Source organism: Geotrypetes seraphini, chromosome 5 (assembly GCF_902459505.1).
Source record: "Geotrypetes seraphini chromosome 5, aGeoSer1.1, whole genome shotgun sequence".
In the NCBI taxonomy this organism is placed as follows: Eukaryota; Metazoa; Chordata; class Amphibia; order Gymnophiona; family Dermophiidae; genus Geotrypetes; species Geotrypetes seraphini.
Window position 1 is genome coordinate 189,624,533 of NC_047088.1, and position 20,105 is coordinate 189,644,637.

At 43.4% G+C, this 20,105-nt stretch overlaps 1 protein-coding gene across 3 annotated transcripts in view; it reads left to right on the forward strand.

The window, feature by feature from the left end:
- Positions 1-20,105, forward strand: part of CERKL (ceramide kinase like) — a 208,068-nt gene that overhangs the window by 154,668 nt on the left and 33,295 nt on the right. For all 3 annotated transcript variants that reach the window (XM_033944113.1, XM_033944114.1, XM_033944115.1), the window contains exons 6-8: positions 5,890-5,964; positions 10,363-10,540; positions 17,613-17,681. In XM_033944113.1, coding sequence (XP_033800004.1) covers positions 5,890-5,964; positions 10,363-10,540; positions 17,613-17,681 — 322 coding nt within the window. The remainder of the gene's footprint in view (positions 1-5,889; positions 5,965-10,362; positions 10,541-17,612; positions 17,682-20,105) is intronic.

Below are 20,105 nucleotides of genomic sequence, written 5' to 3' on the forward strand. Positions count from 1 at the left end.
TGTTGCAGACAGTTACAAGATTTAAAAGCTTACCTCCAAAAAAATGTACTTATATCCATTGTTTCACTTACAAAGCCAAAAAACAAGTAATTACACTAAACTGCTGTAAGTCACTTCACAAGTTGGTTTAGACCGACTGACTGAAGCAGAAAGCACTAATTTTATATGTTTCCAGAGTGTAGTAGCATCCATGTCCCCTCACCCCACCACCTCTCTTGCTTGCATCTCTTCTTCCCTTCACATCTTCCTTTCTGGGTCACTTTCTTTCTCCCCCACTTATGGGTCCAGCATCCATCTCTGTCCCCTCCCCTTCACCCTGTGGGTCCACAATCCATGTCCCCTCCTCTCCCCTCCCCCAATTGCAGTTCACCATCTGTCCCCTCCCCCAATTGCAGTTCACTATCTGTTCCCTCCCCTCCTCCTGTCCTCTCTCACTCGCCAACAACCCCCCCATGCCATTCCGACAACCCCCTCCCTCCCCATGTGGGCTGGCCTCTGGACCCCCTCCCCCGTGTGGAGCTGATAGTTCTTACCCATGGGCCCTTCCAAAGCAGCAGCAGCCAGCCAGCAGAGGAAATGCTGTAAACAGGTTGCTTATAGCCCGTCCCACCAGGGCTTTACCTCTGCTGTGCTAGAAAGGCCCTAGTGGGGCTGGCTGCAAGCATGTAGCCTTAATTTGTTTTTGGTTGGGTAGGGGGGGTGCAACTGCACCTTCCTGCACCCTGCTGACTACACCCATATATGCAATGGCAGCACTCAGATTCTCCAAGGCCAAGGAAATTTAAGACCCCAAAGTCAGCCGGAAAGGTCATAGTCACTTTGTCTTGGGATCAGAAAGGTGTTGTAATGACTGACTATCTTCCAAGAGGTCAAACAGTTAATGTAGACTATTACTGTAACTTGCTGTGCCGATTAAAGAAGACATTGAAAGAAAAAAGGAGAAAGAAAGCTGCGGAAAGGAGTTCTCTTTTTGCAAGACAATGCACCTGCCCACAAGGCTGGCAATATTATGGATGTTTTTTGACATAGTTGGGATTTAATTGTATATAGACCATCCACCCTACTCACCAGATCATGTTCCATCTGACTATTTTCTGTTTCCAAACCTTAAAAAGAGTTTGAATGGTGACAATTTTGCAGCGATTCAGAGGTGATTGCAGCAGCAGAGTAATATTTAAATGACCAGACAGAGTATTTGGGGGGGCTACAGAAACTTCAGACACAATGTAGCAAGTTTGTTGAACTTAGGGGTGAATATGTGGAATAACTTGTAAGTTTCATGGCTCCACATCATTCCCTTCTTGGTTGGGCTAAGAATGTTCCAGCACCCCCTCATAGAAAGTCATATGAGTCTTGAAGGCCCACCCTGTCAGATTTAAATTAGCCTGCTTTTTGTATAAATTAAGTAAAAAAAAAAATTAAAATGCTAATATGCATTGATAATTGCACTGTAAATAATATAATGCAGAACTTGACAATTTGTATGTTCTATTTCTATAGAAAATTATAGATGTGTGTGAATTATAATTTTAAAGATTTTCAACATGTGTTTCTCTTTTGATTAAAATGACAAGTATATTACATCATATTTCCTATAAAAATGGCAAACTATAGGAACATAACATAAAAATTGCCATACTGAGACTGATTAGCAGCTTGCCCTTCATTTGTCATTATAACTTTAATAAATATGGTGTTTTGGCATGGAATCTCTCCAGCTTTCACTGCAGGCAAATTGGCTATGCGTAGGTCACTCTTTCTTCATTAGTACTTCTGATAAACAGATGTGCTGTATATTACCAGCCTTTAAGAAAAGTGCACTCAAAGCTAACTTTCTATTTTTAGATGTCTGCAAGTTATTTTTTCTTTTTTTTTAAAAAAAGGTGAAAGTAATGCTTGTTAACATTTGATTGGGAAAAATATTCTGCAGAGTAAAATGCATATTTTGATGTGGTATATGTGCATTTTTTGCAGTTATCCATAAGGAAAGAAGCTTTAAAGAAAAAAACAAACATTTTTTTTTCAACTTGATAATAGAAGCAAGAAACATTGTGTATGGCACACTTTTTTAAAAAAAAACTTCTATAATGTATTTCCTGCCCCTGCCAAAGCAGCTAATCTTCAAGGTTCAGCACAGATGCTGAGAAGGTTTACCTCCAGAGCAGTTGGTCTCCTGGGAAGTAACACTCAGAGGGAGAGTATTTTAATGAATTACTACATTGAGCCAGTACAAAGCTCTAATATTATGGTAGGAATCAAATGGATCAGATGTGGGGGAGCTTACAGTTGCACTGTTAACTAACCATTTACATTTGTTTTTGTTGCTATGGAAACTGGATCTAAGTTACTAAAGAGAAAACTGAAATAATTAAAAAAAAATATTAGAAGGACATGGACAATGTAAGACAAATTCTTCTATGAAACAAGGTCATAAAATTGCTTGGATTGTATGCATTATGTAGGCCTAAATAGTTAATTTAAATAAATTCATTGTATCCAATTAATTTAGAGTAAATAAAACATTGCTGTGGGACTGTTAATTTCAGTGATATTTCAGGCAAGGAATCACAGTGTTGGTGCAATTTTTATGAAAAATTTCAGATATGCTTGACTAGCTAGTCATTACATCACATTTATCTGTTTGGATGTGGGAGACATTAACAATCTAATGAATATTCATGTAGTCTGGTTAATTAAGTTAATTGTTCTGCTGAATTGCATGCAGTTCCAAGGACAGTCATTTTCAGGATTTTTGCCTATTGCTATTAATAGTCAGTTGTTACATTCCCTGCTGAGCTTTTTGTACTTTGATGCTTTGACAAAACTTAAAATAAGTAAAAACATTTACTTTTTAACATGGTAACATAGTAGGCGATGGCAGATAAAGATCAAAATAGCCTGTCCAATCTTCCAAGTAAGTTTGTTTGATTTGTAACAGCTGATTCATGAAAGCAACCCCCTTGTCTTTTCTTTGTCCTTTGATTTCCTACTTTTATACTCCACCCTATGCTTTCCCTTACACCAGTGTATCACAAACTGTGTGTTGTGGCACACTGGTGTGCCTTTTGATATTTTAAGTGTGCCGTGGCTCACAGGGCAGGAAGAGAGACTCCAGCGCCTGTCGCATAGCACGAAACTGCCGGGACTCCTGTCTTCCTCATCTCCATGTCCCCGGACCAACAGCGGCAGCTCTGTGTGTTTTTAACTTTGGCACACAGCTGCCACTAGCAGTAGTTTAGCCTGGTTTCATCAGGCAGCCTTGGGGCCTTTGCTAGGCTGGCCCGCATCGTATCATCGAAGCGGGCTGGCCTAGCAAAGGCCCCGAGGCTGCCTGATGAAACCAGGCTAAACTACCGCTAGTGGCAGCTGTGTGCCAAAGTTAAAAGCATAGAGTGAGCTGCCGCTAGCAGTGACAGGAGAGATATTTCTGGACAGGGAAAGGAGAAGGGGTACTGCTGAACATGGGGAGCAGAGAAAGGGGGAAGTAGTACTGCTGGACAGGGGGGAGGAAGGAAGGGAAAAGTGGTAATGCTAGATAGGGGAGGAGGGAAGGGAGAAGGCATACTGCTGGACATGGGGAGCAGAGAAAGGAGAAGGGGTACTGCTGGACATGGGGAGCAGGGAAGGGGTGCTGCTGGACCTGGCAGAAAGGGAAGGAAAGGAAAGGTGCTACACACTGGAGGGGAGAGTGAGATGGTGCATGGGGAGAAAGCATGTTGGATTGGGGAATGGGAAGGAGGGATGCCACTCAAGGAAATAGGCAAGGACAGAGAGAAAGTGTTGGACTCATGGAGAGGGTGAGATGGATGGGGAGGACAGAAAGGAGGGAAGGAGAAATGTTACACTCTGGGGAAGGGGGAGAGGGCAGAGAGTGAAAAGTTGGACTAGAGAGAGAGAAATGTTGGTTGGGGGAAGGAAGGAGGACCAGAGGAGAAGCATGCAGGAGTAAGAGAGAAAAAATGTTGGACTGGTGGAAAGGAGGGAGAAATGTTGGACTGGGAGGGGGGTCAGAAAGGAGGAAGGGAAGAAAGAGGGCCTGCAGGGGGAAGAAAAGAAGAAGGGAAAGAGAAATGTTACACTTGGGGGGGGAGAGAGATGACTAAAGGAAGGGAGAAATAGACCAGGGAATAGAAGGGAAGGAGGGGAGTCTGGTAGCGCTATAATAGTAGAAATAATAGTAGTATTGTAGTAATAGTAGAATAGTAGAAATAGTAGAATAGTAGAAATAATAGTAGTATTGTAGTAAAGAGAGATGCCAGATTATGGGAAGGAGAGGAGAGAGATGCTAGACTAGGAAGGGGGGTAGCAAGGAGAGAGATGTCGGACCACTGGGGGGGAAGGAGGGAAGGAGAGAGAAAGAGTAGATTTTGAGAAGAAAGCAGAAAAATGGAAATATTGAATGTTAAGTTAATGCCAAAGATAGATGCAAGATAAATACAGAAAAGACTGATTTCGAAGTTACAGTTTCCAAGGAGTGTTCAGATTCTATATAATGCGCTCAGAGATATGAAACTCCAAAATTGGTGGGGGCGGGGTAAGAGTTTACCACCCTCACGGTAAGAGTTTACCGTCCAGTCATTGCGAACTTTATATATGTGGTCACTCTCTGAGACTTGATTAGGTTTATTTTTTAAATTCTTTCATTTCTTCATTTCATTTTCTAAGATGATTCATAAATATCTTAAATTGCAAATAGGCAAAGAAATCACTGGATTAATTAACTCTTCACTTAGCTTTTCAAAATGATCTGAGGGGGTCCCAATGTGGTCCCATTTCGAGATCTGCTTCAGGAGAACCAATGGAAACTTTCAAAATTCTCAGTTCAAAATGAAGCTTAACGGGTTTATAAATCGATCTGGCATACAAGAAGCCCCTCTGATGTCCCACTGGTTAAAACATCAACACGACCATGCAGATTTAAAATATTCCATATCGGATACTGTCATTAGCACCAGAGGAGGCGATGTAGCACACATATTGTGGAAAAAAGAACAAAAATGGATCTACACTCTCAACCCGCTTCATCCACACGGACTCAACAATGAATGGCTGGTTTTCTTCTGAAGAACATTTGAATTCTATAACTGTGTGTTGCTTGCATGTATGGCATTTTGTTGTTTTGATTTTTGATTTCATTACATTCAATACCATTGTTGTGTTTTGAAATTTTTGAACTTTATTTAGTTTTGGAATGCATCTTTTGCTACTTTAGTAAGGTTTGAAGTCATCACGTAGCAGTACGCAGAGGGGGCCTCCCCCTTTTAAAAACGGAGCGGAGGATAGCGTCTTTTGTCAGTTGAAACTCCTTGCACAAGCATCGACATTCAGCAGTGGTATGTAATGACTTATGCGTTTCTTTTTGCATGTTTTGGTAATGAAACTTAGTACTTCGGCATAGTGTGGTTATGAGGTCTAGTCCACACAGTATATGCTATTTCACATTTTTTGTATTGCAGATACGACCGCAAATCACGGAGATTTATAAACCCATTAAGCTTTATTTTGAACTGAGAATTTAGAAAGTTTCCATTGGATCTCCTGAAGCAGATCTCGAAACGGGGCCATGTTGGGACCCCTCAGATCATTTTCAAAAGCTAAGTGAAGAGTTAATTAATACAGTGATTTCTTTGCCTATTTGCAATTTAAGATATTTATGAATCATCTAAGGGGTTAAAGTCATTGCAGGAAAAGTGTATGAAGTGTATGAAGCGTTCAGAGGACAATACTGAAAAACAAAAATGTTTTGAAAACTCTTCTTTCTTACTGAAGTAAGATTGAATGTCCTTCATATTATCAGTGTATCCAGTGAAACAAGAAAATATATTTTGTATATTATTACCCTTATGCATAGAATATTTTTCTGATTACAATGTATTTTCATTTGCATAGGTTCCACTAATATATTGGCATACTCACTTCATGGAACTAAACATCCAGTCACAGCAGCACTGCATATTATAATGGGTAAATATTCTTTTTATCATCTATAATTTTGGCTTGTTAAATAAATATAAATCCCTTTTTCACTCTGAAAATCTAAATTTTTATGATGAGGCTATTTTCCCTATTTTTCATTTTCTTTACATTTGAAATCATGCTAATCATTTTCTGGTTTTACTGTCTTCATATGTCAAAAACTTATTTTAAATTTGTCATGCTACAAGTTTCAAGTTTATTTAAAATTTTTATACCGCCTAATCAAACTTGTAGGTGGTGTACAAAAATAATACTATATAATAAACAGAGAAGATACCATAAAATCAGATTAAAAATTAACATTGCAAGACAATACCAGGGTATGTTAGTACAACAAATAACTTGACATACAGACTTACTTCAAAGAAATGGGAGATGAGCAAAAGAACTACAATCTTTGAAGAAAAGAACACAGAGTAGGGAAAAACAATAGGGAAAAAAAAACAGAAGAGCATTGTTTTAGACCTTAGTTATTGTCCAAACGCATCCTGGAACAAGAAGGTTTTTAGCTTGGATTTAAACTGGCTTAGTGTGGACTCTACGTGTAAGTAATTGGGTAACGATTTCCAAAGAGAGGACAGCAAAATTATTAGATCTCAAGGTGTTGATTAACTTTAAAGGTGAGGAGATTCTGTGACATAGAACAAAGTGATTTGGATGGGCTATAAGGGATTAGAAGACTATCAATGAATTCTGGCTGGTTACTCGAATGGATTTTAAAGGTTAGAAGTAGGATTTTGTAGCTGATTCTATGTTCTACAGGTAGCCAGTGTGCTTTGAATAGAAGAGGGGGAACGTGATCATACTTTTTTGTGTTAAAGATGATTTTGATCACTGTGTTCTGCACAATCTGGAGGTGTCTTATTTCCTTTTTTGTTATGCCTTTATAGAGGCTTTAAAGTAGTCTATGCTGGAAATCACAAGAGAGTACATCAAAGTATTCAAAGATGCAGGTTCAAGTAGTTTTGAAAAATAGCAAATCATTCTAAGTCGATGAAAGCATTTCTGAACAACTGTACTAATATGAGCGTGGTAAGTAAACTTACTATTGAAGGTAACCCCTAACAGCTTTAAAGTGGGTACAATTTTGATTGGTAGGGACTCAAGTTTAAAGGGGACCTGTAAAGTTAATCCATCTTTGAAAGGGAAGATCATTAATTTTGATTTATTAATATTGAGGGACAGCCTATTTGTGTCTAACCATTAATCAGTAATTTTTTCCAATTTCTGATTAATGGAAGCTACTTCTTCTGGGTCATTAAGATTGATTGAGTGGATTAACTGCACATCGTCTGCGTAAGCGAATGTAGTAAAGCCAATAGACTGACCTAGAGTTAGAAGAGGGGCCATGAATATATTAAAGAGCAACGGTGATAGGATAGAGCCTTGCAGGATACTGTGTTTGTGTGTGAAAGACTCAGAAGATGTTCCATTAAAAATTACATTTGATGACCTTTCTGAAAAAAAATAAATTAACCAGTCAATGACATGACCCATTATACAATTTCATAAAGCCCGTGTTAATAGCAGCTTATGGACGATGGTATCAAATGCAGAAGAAAGATCTAAAGAGATAAGAACTGACTGATGGTGATTGAAATGGGTAGAGTACCTTTGTAGTTAGGCCTATAAGTGAAAGTTCAGTGGAGTGATCTTGGCGGAAACCAGTTTGATTGGGATGTAAAGGCAGAACTTTTGATTTTTGGTCCTTTCAAATACCGTCTATAACAATATGTGTCATCACTGAGCACAGACTCTTGCTGCTGTCAAACCAGTGCTTCTTAACATTAAAATAATTATATTTTCAAGAGCAATGACTGATTTACTAACCAGTGTGGTAGAGAGGGTTTTTTTTAGGTTTTATTCGTCGTCGTTGTTTTGTTTTGTTTTGAAGGACATTTGGGTAGTCTACAATTATGTAATCAAAAATTTATATAAATGGGATTCAGTTGCTATAAAATCTTATATTTCTCACGCAATTGGTTTATTTAATGCATTTATGACTCACCTCTTATTATGGTTGGAGGCAAGTGGTTAGAGCTACAGCCTCAGCACCCTGAGGTTGTAGGTTCAAATCCCATGCTGCTCCTTGTGACCCTGGGCAAGTCACTTAATCCCCCATTGCCACAGGTACATTAGATAGATTGTGAGCCCACTGGGACAGATAAGAAAAAATACATGAGACCTGAATGTAAAACACTAAGGGGCTCATAATAAAAAAAAACATCTAAAAAGTGGCCTAAATGGGTACTTGGTCGATCAAAAAGCCTGATCGTCCAAGTACCCATATCCAAAGCTGGTTTTAGACGTATCTAAAACCAGCTTAGGCTTTTCTCCTGCCTCTAAACGCATAGAGTGAAAATAGGTGTTTTTAGAGGAGGGGAAAGGGCGGGAGGTGGGCTGACCTAGACCTAGGCATACAGCAGGTATAACCAAAACTTAAGGCAAGTTGCTTAGTCGGCACTTATACGTTTTGACTTAGCGGCTGGCGCGATCAACTCAGCGGCCCAGCAACCTACCCACCCCCCTACCACAACCATCCTGGCAGGAAAGATGGCTCATGTCCCCTGCCGCAATGAGATCACCCCTCTACCCGAATTGCTGCAACCCGTGACATGAGAGATGCCCAATCTCTCTTGCCGCGGTTTGTGGCAATTCGGGTAGAGGGGTGATCGCATCGTGGCAGGGGAGATATCCAATCTCTCTTGCCGCAATTCTTCACCCCCCCCACACACACACACAATGATCCAGGCAGGAGGGAGCCCAAGCCCTCCTACCCCATTAAGCCGCGACCCCCCCCGCCGACAACATCGGGGCCGGAGGGACCCCAAGCCCACCTGCCCCGGCGAGCCACAACACCCCCCCTCTCCCCGCAATTATGATCGGGCCAGGAGGGAGCCCAAGCCCTTATGACCAGGCGACCCCCACCCCGCCGACTATGATCTGGGCAGGAGGGAGCCCAAGCACTCCTGCCCATGCGACCCCCCCTCCCCCACTAATATCTGGGCAGGAGGGATCCCAGGCCCTCCTGCCCTCGGTGCACCCCCCTCCCATGATTGCCCCTCCACCCCCAACTTCCCTCCCTGTACCTGTAAATATGTTGGCCGGATGGATGGGTCCCAAGCCCATCCATCCAGCAGGCCCACCATCCGTCGAATGGCAGGCCTGATTGGCCCAGGTGCCTCAAACCCTGCCCACAGGTGGGGTCTGAGGTACCTGGGCCAACCGGAATCGGCCCAGTAGCCTTAGGCCCCTCCTGTGGGTGGGGCCTTAAGCACATGGGCTGGGTTGGGCCATGGGAGGGAGGGGGTGTTGAGGGGGCCGATCGGGGGGGGAGATCGGGGGAGGGGGGTACGCCGAGGGCAGGAGGGCCTGGGATTTTGAACTGCCCGAATCTTAGTGGGGGGTGGGGGTAGGGGGGTCACCTGGGCAGGAAGGCTTGGGCTCCCTCCTGCCCAGATCGTAGTCGGCGGGGTTGGGGTTGCCGGGCCAGGAGGGCTTGGGCTCTCTCCTGGCCTGATTGTAATCACGGGGGGGGGGGGGTGGCTCCCTCCTGCCCAAATGTTGAAGGGGGAGTCACGGCTTGCCGGGGCAGGAGGACTTGGCCCTCCTGGCCCGATTGTAATCGTGGGGGGGAAAGGGGGGTCGCGGCTCGCCGGGGCAGGAGGTCTTGTGCTCCCTCTTGCCCCGATGTTGAAGGGGGGACGCGGCTTGCCGGGGCAGGAGGGCTTGGGCTCCCTCCTGCCCGATGTCGGGGGGTCGCGGCTCGCCGGGGCAGGAGGGCTTGGGCTTCCTCGTGCCCCGATGTCGGGGAGGGGGGGGTTGTGGCTCGACGGGGCAGGAGGAACTCTATGAGCATCGGGAGCAGCACGGAACATTTAGTGCGGCTCCCTGCGCTAATAACTGCTATCGCATTTTAGCGATTCAACAAGTTAAAAATAAACTTAAAAGGGGGGGGGGTAAGTTAGGTGCCTAACTCTGTAGGCCCCATTTATAGAATTAAGCACTCAAAGAGGTTACAGTGGAATTACCTTTAAAACAAAGAGGAGGAAATATTTTTTCACTCAGCAAATAATTAAGCTTGGAACTCATTGCCAAAGGATGTTTTAATAGCAGTTTGCATATCTGGGTTTAGAAAAAGGTTTGGACAAGTTCCTGGATGAAAAGTCCTTTGTCTGCTATTGCAACAATCATCAAGGAAGCTGTTGCTTGCCTTGAGATCCATAACATGGAATGTTGCTATTATTTAGGTTTCTGCCAGTAACATATAACCTGTATTGGCCACTATTGGAAACAAGATACTATCTTAACATTTAACTATTATAGTTAATTGCAAAAAAAAAAGAAAAGTGTGTTTAGTTATTTTTACCCTTAATTATGTTTCAGGCCATCTTCAACCAGTAGATGTCTTGACTTTCAGCAGCCACAATAGGCTTCTTCGCTTTGGCTTCTCTTCCATGTTTGGTTTTGGTGGAAGGGCTCTAGCCTTGGCAGAAAAACATCGTTGGATGCCTTCTAGTCAACGAAGGGAATTTGCAATAATCAAAACATTAGCAAATCTAAAGTAAGTTAAAGAACACTGCTTTTTGTTCACTAAATCTATATTTGTATAGCATCTCAGCAACTATAAATACCAGAAATATACAGTGTTCCAGAATGGTAGCCTGATACCGTATTTTCACGCATATAACGCGTGCGTTATACACGATTTTTACAAACCGTGCATAACCTTGCGCTTTATATGCGTGAGCGTGTTGTATAATTTTTTTTTTAATATAGTTCCCCCCCCCCCCGACGCCCAATTCATCACCCGGAAGGAGCGCTCGCACACCCACCCCGAAGGACCGCTCGCACCCCCACCCGAAGGACTGCTCGCACCCCCACAGCCTCCCCCCCTCCCCCTCCCACATGGAGAAGCTGCCTACCTTGTTTCTGGATGCCAGCAAGCCCAGCTGTTTCCTCTGCCGGCGGTCCCGCCCCTTCTCTGAGCCCTGCGCTACGCTGCTTCCTCTTCCGTCGGTCCCGCCCTTTCTCTGATGTCAGAGAAAGGGCGGGACCACCAGAAGAGGAAGCAGCGTAGCGCAGGGCTCAGAGAAGGGGCGGGACCGCCGGCAGAGGAAACAGCTGGGCTCGCTGGCATCCGGAAACAAGGCAGACAACTTCTCCAAGGGGGAGGGGGGAGGCTGTGGGGGTGCGAGCGGTCCTTCGGGTGAGAGTGCGAGCGGTCCTTCGGGGTGGGGGTGCGAGCGGTCCTTCCGGGTGATGAATCAGGTGTCGGGGAGGGGGGGCATCAGGCTTTCAGGATGGGGACAGGACTTCAAGGGGGGACAGGCAGGCCTTCAAGGGGGGACAGGACTTCAAGGGGGGACAGGCAAACCTTCAAGGGGGGGGTCAGGACTTCAAGGGGGGACAGGACTTCAAGGGAGACAGGCAAAGCTATAAAATAAACCCACCAGCGTGTCAATGTGTTGAGAGGAAGAGGTGGTCTGGGAAATTCTGCTGAGAAAACTCCGGGTCCATTTCCACCCCCCAGTTACCCTAGTCCACTCCACTCAACTGGTTCACACACTGAGTGGGTCTTTGGGTGTTGTGCCTGGGTAGTTGTTTTGGGATCTCTTCTAGTGGTTTGTCAGTATCTCCTTGTGGTCCAAGGAAGGAAACTTTGTTAACCTTAGCATTGACCTTCAGAATGTATTTGTAACAGCGATGCTTGTGTGGCATTACCGTAGGCTATGTAGTGATGGAAAGAAAAAAACAGACCTTTGCACATTTTTGCACTAGGTATATGGTGGGTGTATGAGGCGATTCACATTTCCTGCACAGCTAAGTCCTTGTGAAGTTACGGTACCTTGTTCTTTCTGTATTTGACATCTAGCAAGGTCTCTGTTTGGAAGGAAAGATTTAAGTTATGGTAAAAGCAGATAGCGTTGCTGGTTTTAAAAAGGTTTGGACAAATTCCTGGGGGAAAAGTCCATAGTCTGTTATTAAGACATGGGGGAAGCGTCTGCTTGCCCTGGATCGGTAGCATGGAATGTTGTTATTCTTTGGGTTTTGACCAGGTATTTAGTGACCTGGATTGGCTACCATGAGAATGGGCTACTGTGCATGATGGACCATTGGACTGACCCAGTTAGGCTATTCTTATGTTCTCATCTGTAGGGGCCTTTGTTTTCACTTCTTATTCTAATGTATCTTTTTCTGGGAACTTATCAGTGTTTTTTATAATGGGAACAAAAATGGAAGAGAATTACCGTAATGTGTGTGGAATGGGGGGGGGAGGTTTAACTACCATAATTTCTTCAGCTAAATAATTCAATCCACCTTAACCAGACATAGGAGAACTCACGCACCATTCACACACCCTCCAACCAAAAATGTAAAAAAAAAAACTGTTCATTCTTATAAACATCCGTATAACTTTTAATCTAGAGTTAGTGAGTATGAATTCAGCAACAAGAACAGAAATCACATGTTCATTCTTATAAACTATAACATTTACCGGTAATCTACGGTAGATCAAACGAAGTATCGAGGACAAAATAATCTAAATACAGTTACCGTAGTTACAGTAAAGTTGTAAATAAACAAAGTTTACAGGTTTATTCAGTCATCATCATCACAGTCATCTGAATCGTTGAATCCATCAAAATCCGAATTGTCATCATTGTCATTAAATAAAGTGAGCAGGCCTGCAGACGATCCTCGTTTATTTTCGAAGTGATATCGTCATCGTTGTCATCATCGCTGATATCCGTGTTGTTGCCTCCTTCCGCTGCACTGGTAGTAGCCGTAGTATCATTGGTTTCATAAACAATGCATGCTTTTCTAAATCCGTTTAGAATAGTATCTGGTGTTATTTTGTCCCATGCTGAAGCCACCCACTTGCAGACTTCTGTGAAAGTTGCCCGCTTCAGCCGCCCCGCGGGTGTGTACTCGTGCGTGCCGCTCTGCATCCACTCCTCCCACTCCTTTCTAACAAAAGTCTTGAATGGATGATTCACTGCGATGTCAAGTGGCTGCAGCTTACACGTCAGGCCTCCAGGTATCACAGCAATGTGGGCACCAGTAGAATTAATGTAGGCCTGAACATTTTTTTCTTTGTGGGCAACCATGGCATCAAAAATTAACAAGGATTTTTTTGCAAAGAATCTACCCTGTCTTGCCCTAAAGCATTTATCTACCCACAATCTCATTACGTCGCAGTCCATCCATCCCTTCTTGTTGCAGTGCACAACCACACTGGTGGGCAGCTTTTCACGGGGCATAGTGACCCTTTTGAAAATGAGCATGGGCTTTAACTTAACCCCGCTAGCTGAGCAACCAAGAACTACTGTAAAACACATTCTTTCATGCCCAGTTGTGGTGATGGCAACAGATTTAGTACCTGTGGGGGCTACGGTTCTTGTCGCTGGAATGTCGAATGCCATTGGAATTTCATCCATGTTGATGACGTCCTTTGCAGTGATGGCAAGTTCAGATATTTCTTTGGCAACAAAGTCACGGAAATCAATCAATTTTTGCTGCCAGTCATCCAGAAGTCGCTGGCCAACAGTTGTTCTCATTCGAACTGATAGTCCGTTCCTTTTCATAAATTTTGAGATCCATGTGAAGCTAGCTTTGAAGTCGGGTATTCCTCTTCTATTGGCAAGTAGTTTTGCCTTCATCTGAATCGCAACAGTAGAGACTGATTGATTTTGCTCCTTTCTTGCCAGAATCCACTGCTTCAAGTCATCCTCCAGTTGAGGCCATTTTGGTTTGGCCCCATGACGTGCCCGTTTGCGCAGATTGCATTTCTCCAGTTCCTTCTTATCTTTTCTCCATTCACGCACCGATGTTTCTCCAACATTGAACTCTCTCGCTGCGGCCCGGTTGCCTATTTCCTCAGCTTTCGCAACGACTTTAAGCTTAAAGTCCGCTGTATATGACTTTCGTCTCATTCCTGGCATTATGGCGGTAAATTTAAATTTAATTGATAAACTCTACTACCGGGTAGATAAATGCAGAATACCAATCTGAAGAGATCAAATTAAAATGTGGGCTCTACATGCAGCATTAATCTTTTATAGGCTTACCCAAAGGCTGAGATACTGTTGTAAAGGCAAAATGGTATTTACTGGGCAAATTACAAGGCCAGATAGAGGGGGAACAAAGCCACGTGGTCAAAAGCACGCCGCGACAAAGGCCCGCCTTGGTGACAGATCAAAAGCGCGCCCCGACAACCTGGCGCAGAAAACTGAGCAGCAAGCATGCTCAGATCATCTTCTTTGTCTCTAGATGGTCTGCGCATGCTTACAGAGCTGGGAGCAGGACAGGGCGGGGAAAGGAGAGTCAGGACGAGAGGAGACTCGAGGCAGGGCTGGAAAGGAGAGTCGAGACCAGAGGAGACTCGGGGTAGGGCTGGAAAGGAGAGTCGGGACCAGAGGAGACTCGGGGCAGGGCTGGAAACGAGAGTCGGGACCAGAGGAGACTCGGGGCAGGGCTGGAAACGAGAGTCGGGGCGGCGACAGGAGAGTTGGGGCGGTAAGCAGCATGCGCGGTATATGCGTGTGCATGCTATATAAAATTTTTTTTACATATATTTTGGTTTCCCACGCGCTATACCCGTGTGCCGTTTTACACGGGTGCGCGTTATATACGTGAAAATACGGTAGATAGTGCAGTGGGCTGCAAACCTGGGGAACTGAGCTCAATTCCCACTGCAGCTCCTTGTGACCCTGGGCAGCTCACCTAATCCTCCATTGCCCCAAGTACAAAACTAAGATTGCACACCCAATAGGGACAGAAAAAGTACCTGCATATAATTTATGCAAAACACTTTGATTGTACCCACAAAAAGGCAGTATATCAAATCCATGACCCTTTACTTTTATCATTACATTAGTCTGTAGGTGCATTTAATAACAAACTCTAGTCTTTGAAAGCTTATGCAGCAGTAAATATTAGAGGCTGGTGCCACCTTAAAGACTGTTTTGTGGCCAAGATAGCATCTTGAGCAGATGCACAAGAGAGAGCTCTTCAATGCATCATTCTAGACTTGCCTGACAGACACCATCTCCAGGGCAGATGGGCAAGGGAAGGGGAAAATCTCAACCTCTGACTTTGGGCAGCTCTCAGTTATTGAGACAGCCTACGCATGATGCATTTCTCAAATCCCAACGTAGTTGAAAGAGGAGACTGTTTCAGCCATGCTGAAGGTGTGTTTTCCCAGCTACAATGTCAACGGGATTTCTTGGCTCCATCACAACCTAGAAGCTCTTTTGTGGCTGGGTAGGGCAGCAGTCAGAGAGGGTTCTCTCTTCTGCACAGTATTTGGAGGACCTTCTGGTTTGCACATTCATCCCACTGGAGGTCTGAGACCAGACTTCACTGTCTTCAACAGTGAGTACTGTGAGTAAGGTGGAAGAGGCTCCTGTGGAACTAATGAGTAAGCTGATTAAGCCAACGGTTGTTACTTTGGAATGTTCTATGTACTTTGAACTCTCACTTGAGTAAAATAGTGGTAAAGTTTCTTCTGATTTAAGTTCTTTATCTGAAATGTTGAATGTTCAGGCCCAAGCGTTGGACCAGTAATCTGCCAAAGTGGTTTCTTTAAAATCTAAAGTTTCTGAATTACAGGAAATTTGTGGAAATACAAATGGGTTGATATTCAGAGTGATTTAAGTGGGTCAGAGAGGCTCTGTCCTTAGCTATTAATGGGCAACCACCAATATTCAGTGTCACTAAGCTGGGCAGTACTGCTGAATATTGGCTCTGACTGACCCCCCCAAAACATGGGCTAGTCAGGAACAGGCATTCCTTATGTGGACTCCAGAAATATTCAGTACCACCCTTTGGCCTGCCTCTAACTAGCCCACATTTTGGTGAGCCTGTCAGAGCCAATATTCAGCATCAAGAGTTTCTGGAATCCAAGAACAGAATTTTCCAAGATATTTCTAGAAATATCCAGAGACATTGCCAAGAAGTTTTGAACCTGTGCCCACATGCATAGATTCTAAGGATGAATTTTTTTTTCTTCAATTTCCTTGTACTTGGGTCATTGTTCAAAGTAATTCTTATATTTTTGTAAACCTAAGCAACTTTTATAATTTGTGGTTTCTAAGGAAGAATTAAGGGCTCCTTTTACGAAGGCGCATTAGGGCCTTAACATGCAGAAAAGCGCGCGCTAGCCACTACCGCCTCCTTTGAGCAGAAGGTAGTTTTTCAACTAGCACACGCTAATCCGATACATGCGCTAAAAACGCTAGCGCATCTTCATAAAAGGAGCCCTAAAAGTCCAGATGATTTTCCTACAGTTATTTAGGGAACATTGTTAACACTGGCTATATATTGTTTGTTCTTTGGTTATTTTCTTTTTCTTTTTTATTTATTCTTATATCTTGGCCCTATTATTTAGATTTATGGATGAATTGAAGAAATATTTTCTCTTAATTTTCTTTTGTTTCTGTTTCTTTTTGTTTCCTGTTTCATCAGCTACATTTGATGTGATTTAGTAATTTGAAATTTATTTTTTTTAAAAGGTTTGGTATTATGAAATCAAAAAGCCAGTTGTCCTTAAATAGAAATTAATTGTCTCATCTTGATGACAACATTGTTTATTTATGAAGAATTAAGATGACATATATTGTGCTGTAGTTTGGGTTTTTTGAGTTAAACATTAATGCCCATATTCTTTTCAGGATATGTTCTGTTTTTGGCTCATAATTGTTTATTTATTTATTTTTAAATAAAAGCTTGTTTTGTTTTGTTATTTTGAAAAAATGAAAAACAGAATCAAATACAAACAGATTACAGATTACAGCCAGTGAAGATCAAACACTGCAACCAACAACACTCACAGTAAAACAGACAAATGCAAACCAAACCCCTCAGTAACCTCTCCATAGCATTACCCCCCCTCCCCCAGGACAGATCCCGTAGCTCATACCCCAGGCAAATGGTCTCTACCAATAAGAATAAAGCCCAAAGGAACAAAAGATCACCCCCCAACCACTCCCATAAACCATCAGGTCCCACACACTACGCCCACCCCCAACCCTACTACTGAACCCTACAAACAGCTCACCCTGAAGTTCAGCCAAATATGAGCATACCCATGCTGTTTACCATGCTGCAGAGCTGTAAGGTGGTACAGAAGCTGCCAGTACTGCAAACGCTGCTCCACCAAACGATTCCAGGTAGAAGCCAATACCAACCTGGCTGCAGTGATAGCCAGCTTACAAAACAGGGATTCACCCCATTTTAGATCTAGCTGATGCCAAAACAGTAGGGCATGGCACCAGTCAACAGGGACTGGCTTACATAGAATCTGGGAGATACGAATGAATACCCCAGTCCAAAAGCCCCACACCCTCCCACAAGACCACCACATATGGAGATAAGTACCCACCTCCCTGCTCATCATTCTTTTCTATTAAAAATCTAGTTATTTAAAAAAAAAAAAATGAATAGTATGCACAGCCCTTAGCACCAGTAACATGCAAAGGTATTCAGCAGAATCATCGTCAAAGAGTAAGATTATAAAGAGTCAGTATTAAGAGGTTTTCACTTCTTTACATTACTTATAGTACATTTTCTGTAGGACTTGTAAATGCAAACTTAAAAATGCCATTTTTAAAATAATGCTTTATTGTTTTTAGACCTGAAGACTTTGAGTTACTCTTTCTACCTATAAACTGTTTTCAAGCAGGATCTCAAAGAGGTAGTAGGTAAGTAAAACAGAATAAAAACATAAGAATTGCCTTATTGTGTCAGACCAAAGATCTATCTTGCCCAGTATCATACTTCTAACAGTGGCCAAATATCTGGCAGAATCACTGGAGGACTGTGTGGCGGTCTGTACTTTTTCCGAGCATTTGTTATCTGGTCACTTTGGATACCTTCTGGGCACTTATGCGTTGTGACTTAGGCAATCTAAAAACAGGTCTAAGTTCCTTCTAGGCAGTCTCGTTAGACTTTCGATTATCGCTGCAGGACAACTAAATCTAAGTCGGCCCACATCCCACCTACCTCCTGCCCTAACCACTCCTTCAAAATGTCCCTTTTCACTCTGGGCATACAGTGGCAGTGAAAAGGCCTAAGCTGCTTTTAGATATGATTAAAACCCATTTCGATTATTGGCACTTGGACGATCTGCCGTTTTGATCGTCCAAGTACCAATTTAGGCAGGTTTTTAGATGTATTTCAATTTCAATTATGAACCTCATAGTGCCCATACAATGAATCCAGCACTGTTCCCTCCTCCAAAGCTGTTGAGACAAATTACCACCTCGGATTAGGGTGGGAGCCTCCAATACAGCATATTTCAAGTCATCCAAAATGTGAAATTGTACTTTCCAATGCTGTACTAAAGGTGTTTCACTAACATACATTTGCAACTCAAATTTTCCAGGACTCTAACCTGAACCTTATGAGCAGTATGGCCAATTTCCTTAGCAACAGCAGCAAATGAGTCCAGAGACCAATGGGATAGCACATATCTACCAGCAGGTGGAGATAGAGAAACTGATTAACAGGTGGTCCTATTGGCTGGCACACCTCCTGCATCTTCAGTATGCTCTATCTCCCAGCAGGTAATGGTCGCTATTCAACTAGCTCCTGCATTCTGGCTGTGACTGGAAAATTATTTTCTCCTGTTGAGGTTTCTCTTCAGTGAGACAGGGGTGTCCGGCTGAATGGTGCCGGCTTTAGGGGTTACACCTGGGCCCCCCCAGGTCCCTGCCTCATCCTCCCTCCAATGATAGAGGGTCTTACTGGGTCTCGATTTTTCTTCTTTCCCTTCACTGTAAAAAAAAAAAGAGACCTCAGTGACTATTAAACAATTCTGCCCTCATAGTGCTGAGCAACCGGCATCTCCCGGCACTATCAACAAAGTTGTGAGTATATGTTTTATTTGAACTTCTTTTCTGGTTTCTGGATATGGTGGAGCTGCGGGTTCGGTGTAAGTTTACAGAAGGAATATCTTTTTTATCAAACGCTATATTTTGTAGAGTTGTGGAAATGGTTTAGTGACTGACAAGTAAATTTACATTTGTATGAAGTTTATTCAGTAAAGAGCTTCGGGTGTATGCATAGAGCTCCGTTGATGGAACTAGTGCCTTCCCGCGTGTTGTAGACGTGCGCTTGTTTTCATACTTTGGCAGCAGCGCCACAGCGGTAGTGGGATTTCTCCCTGAGGCGGACTTTGCTTGGCAGTTCCCGCGGCCGGGTGGAGGTAAATATTTGGATGGCTTCGGGTGTGTTCTTCACATAGCCGGTTCCTGACTGAGCGCATAAGGCGTGTGCATATTTTCCTAAGTTGAGAACGAAGCAGCATTCATTTATTTCTCCAATGTTTATTTTAAGCATTTTATACCATGACAGTGGGAAAAATATTTTAATGGTTGGCTCCGGGTAGGTTTTTTAATGCATTGTTGATAGAGCCAGCTCATTTCAGCATGAACAGGCACGTGCTTGGGTCTCCGGCGCTAGCAGGAGCACCGCAGCATTCACGGAGTTTATTTTGCAATTGACTTAGGTCACTATCCCGCAGCTTCCCTGTTTTCGGGGTTCTATGCGTCAGGAGTGTTTCAACAGCTTTTGCCACTGTTGCGGTGATATACCTTGTGTATGTGTTTCCCCACTCTCTCTTCTTGAAAAGATTCAACTACTTTAATCGGGACTGTACTATTACGCCTCACGGTGCTTAAGAAAGAGATTCTGCCCTGTGCTCAGCCGCCCAATCTCAGTTTTTTGCCGTTATGGGTCAGCAGAAAGCAAATTGCTGCACAGTGATGTCAGCGGCATGAGAGTACCCTGTGTTTCATACAGGTATCTTCTTGTCTCTCTCGGTGTTCCTGAAGGCTGAGTCTAAGTAGGTTTAGAGGTTTTCTTGTTCTTTGTGCCTCCGTGCAGCGCTGTGTGTGTCTGGTAGCACAAATGCGATGTGTGTGTCTGGTAGCACTATAGAATTGATTCCTGAACTGTCTTTTCTATTTCTAGTGTGCCAGGGACTGCAAATTTCAAAGCTTCTCGCACAGATTTCTCAGGTCGCCATCTTCTCATGGCACCTGCTAGACAGTCCCTCAAACTGGCAGGAAGAGCAGTGTGGCTCTTTCTAACCAGGGACAAGTTATCTATTCTCCCAAACCCAC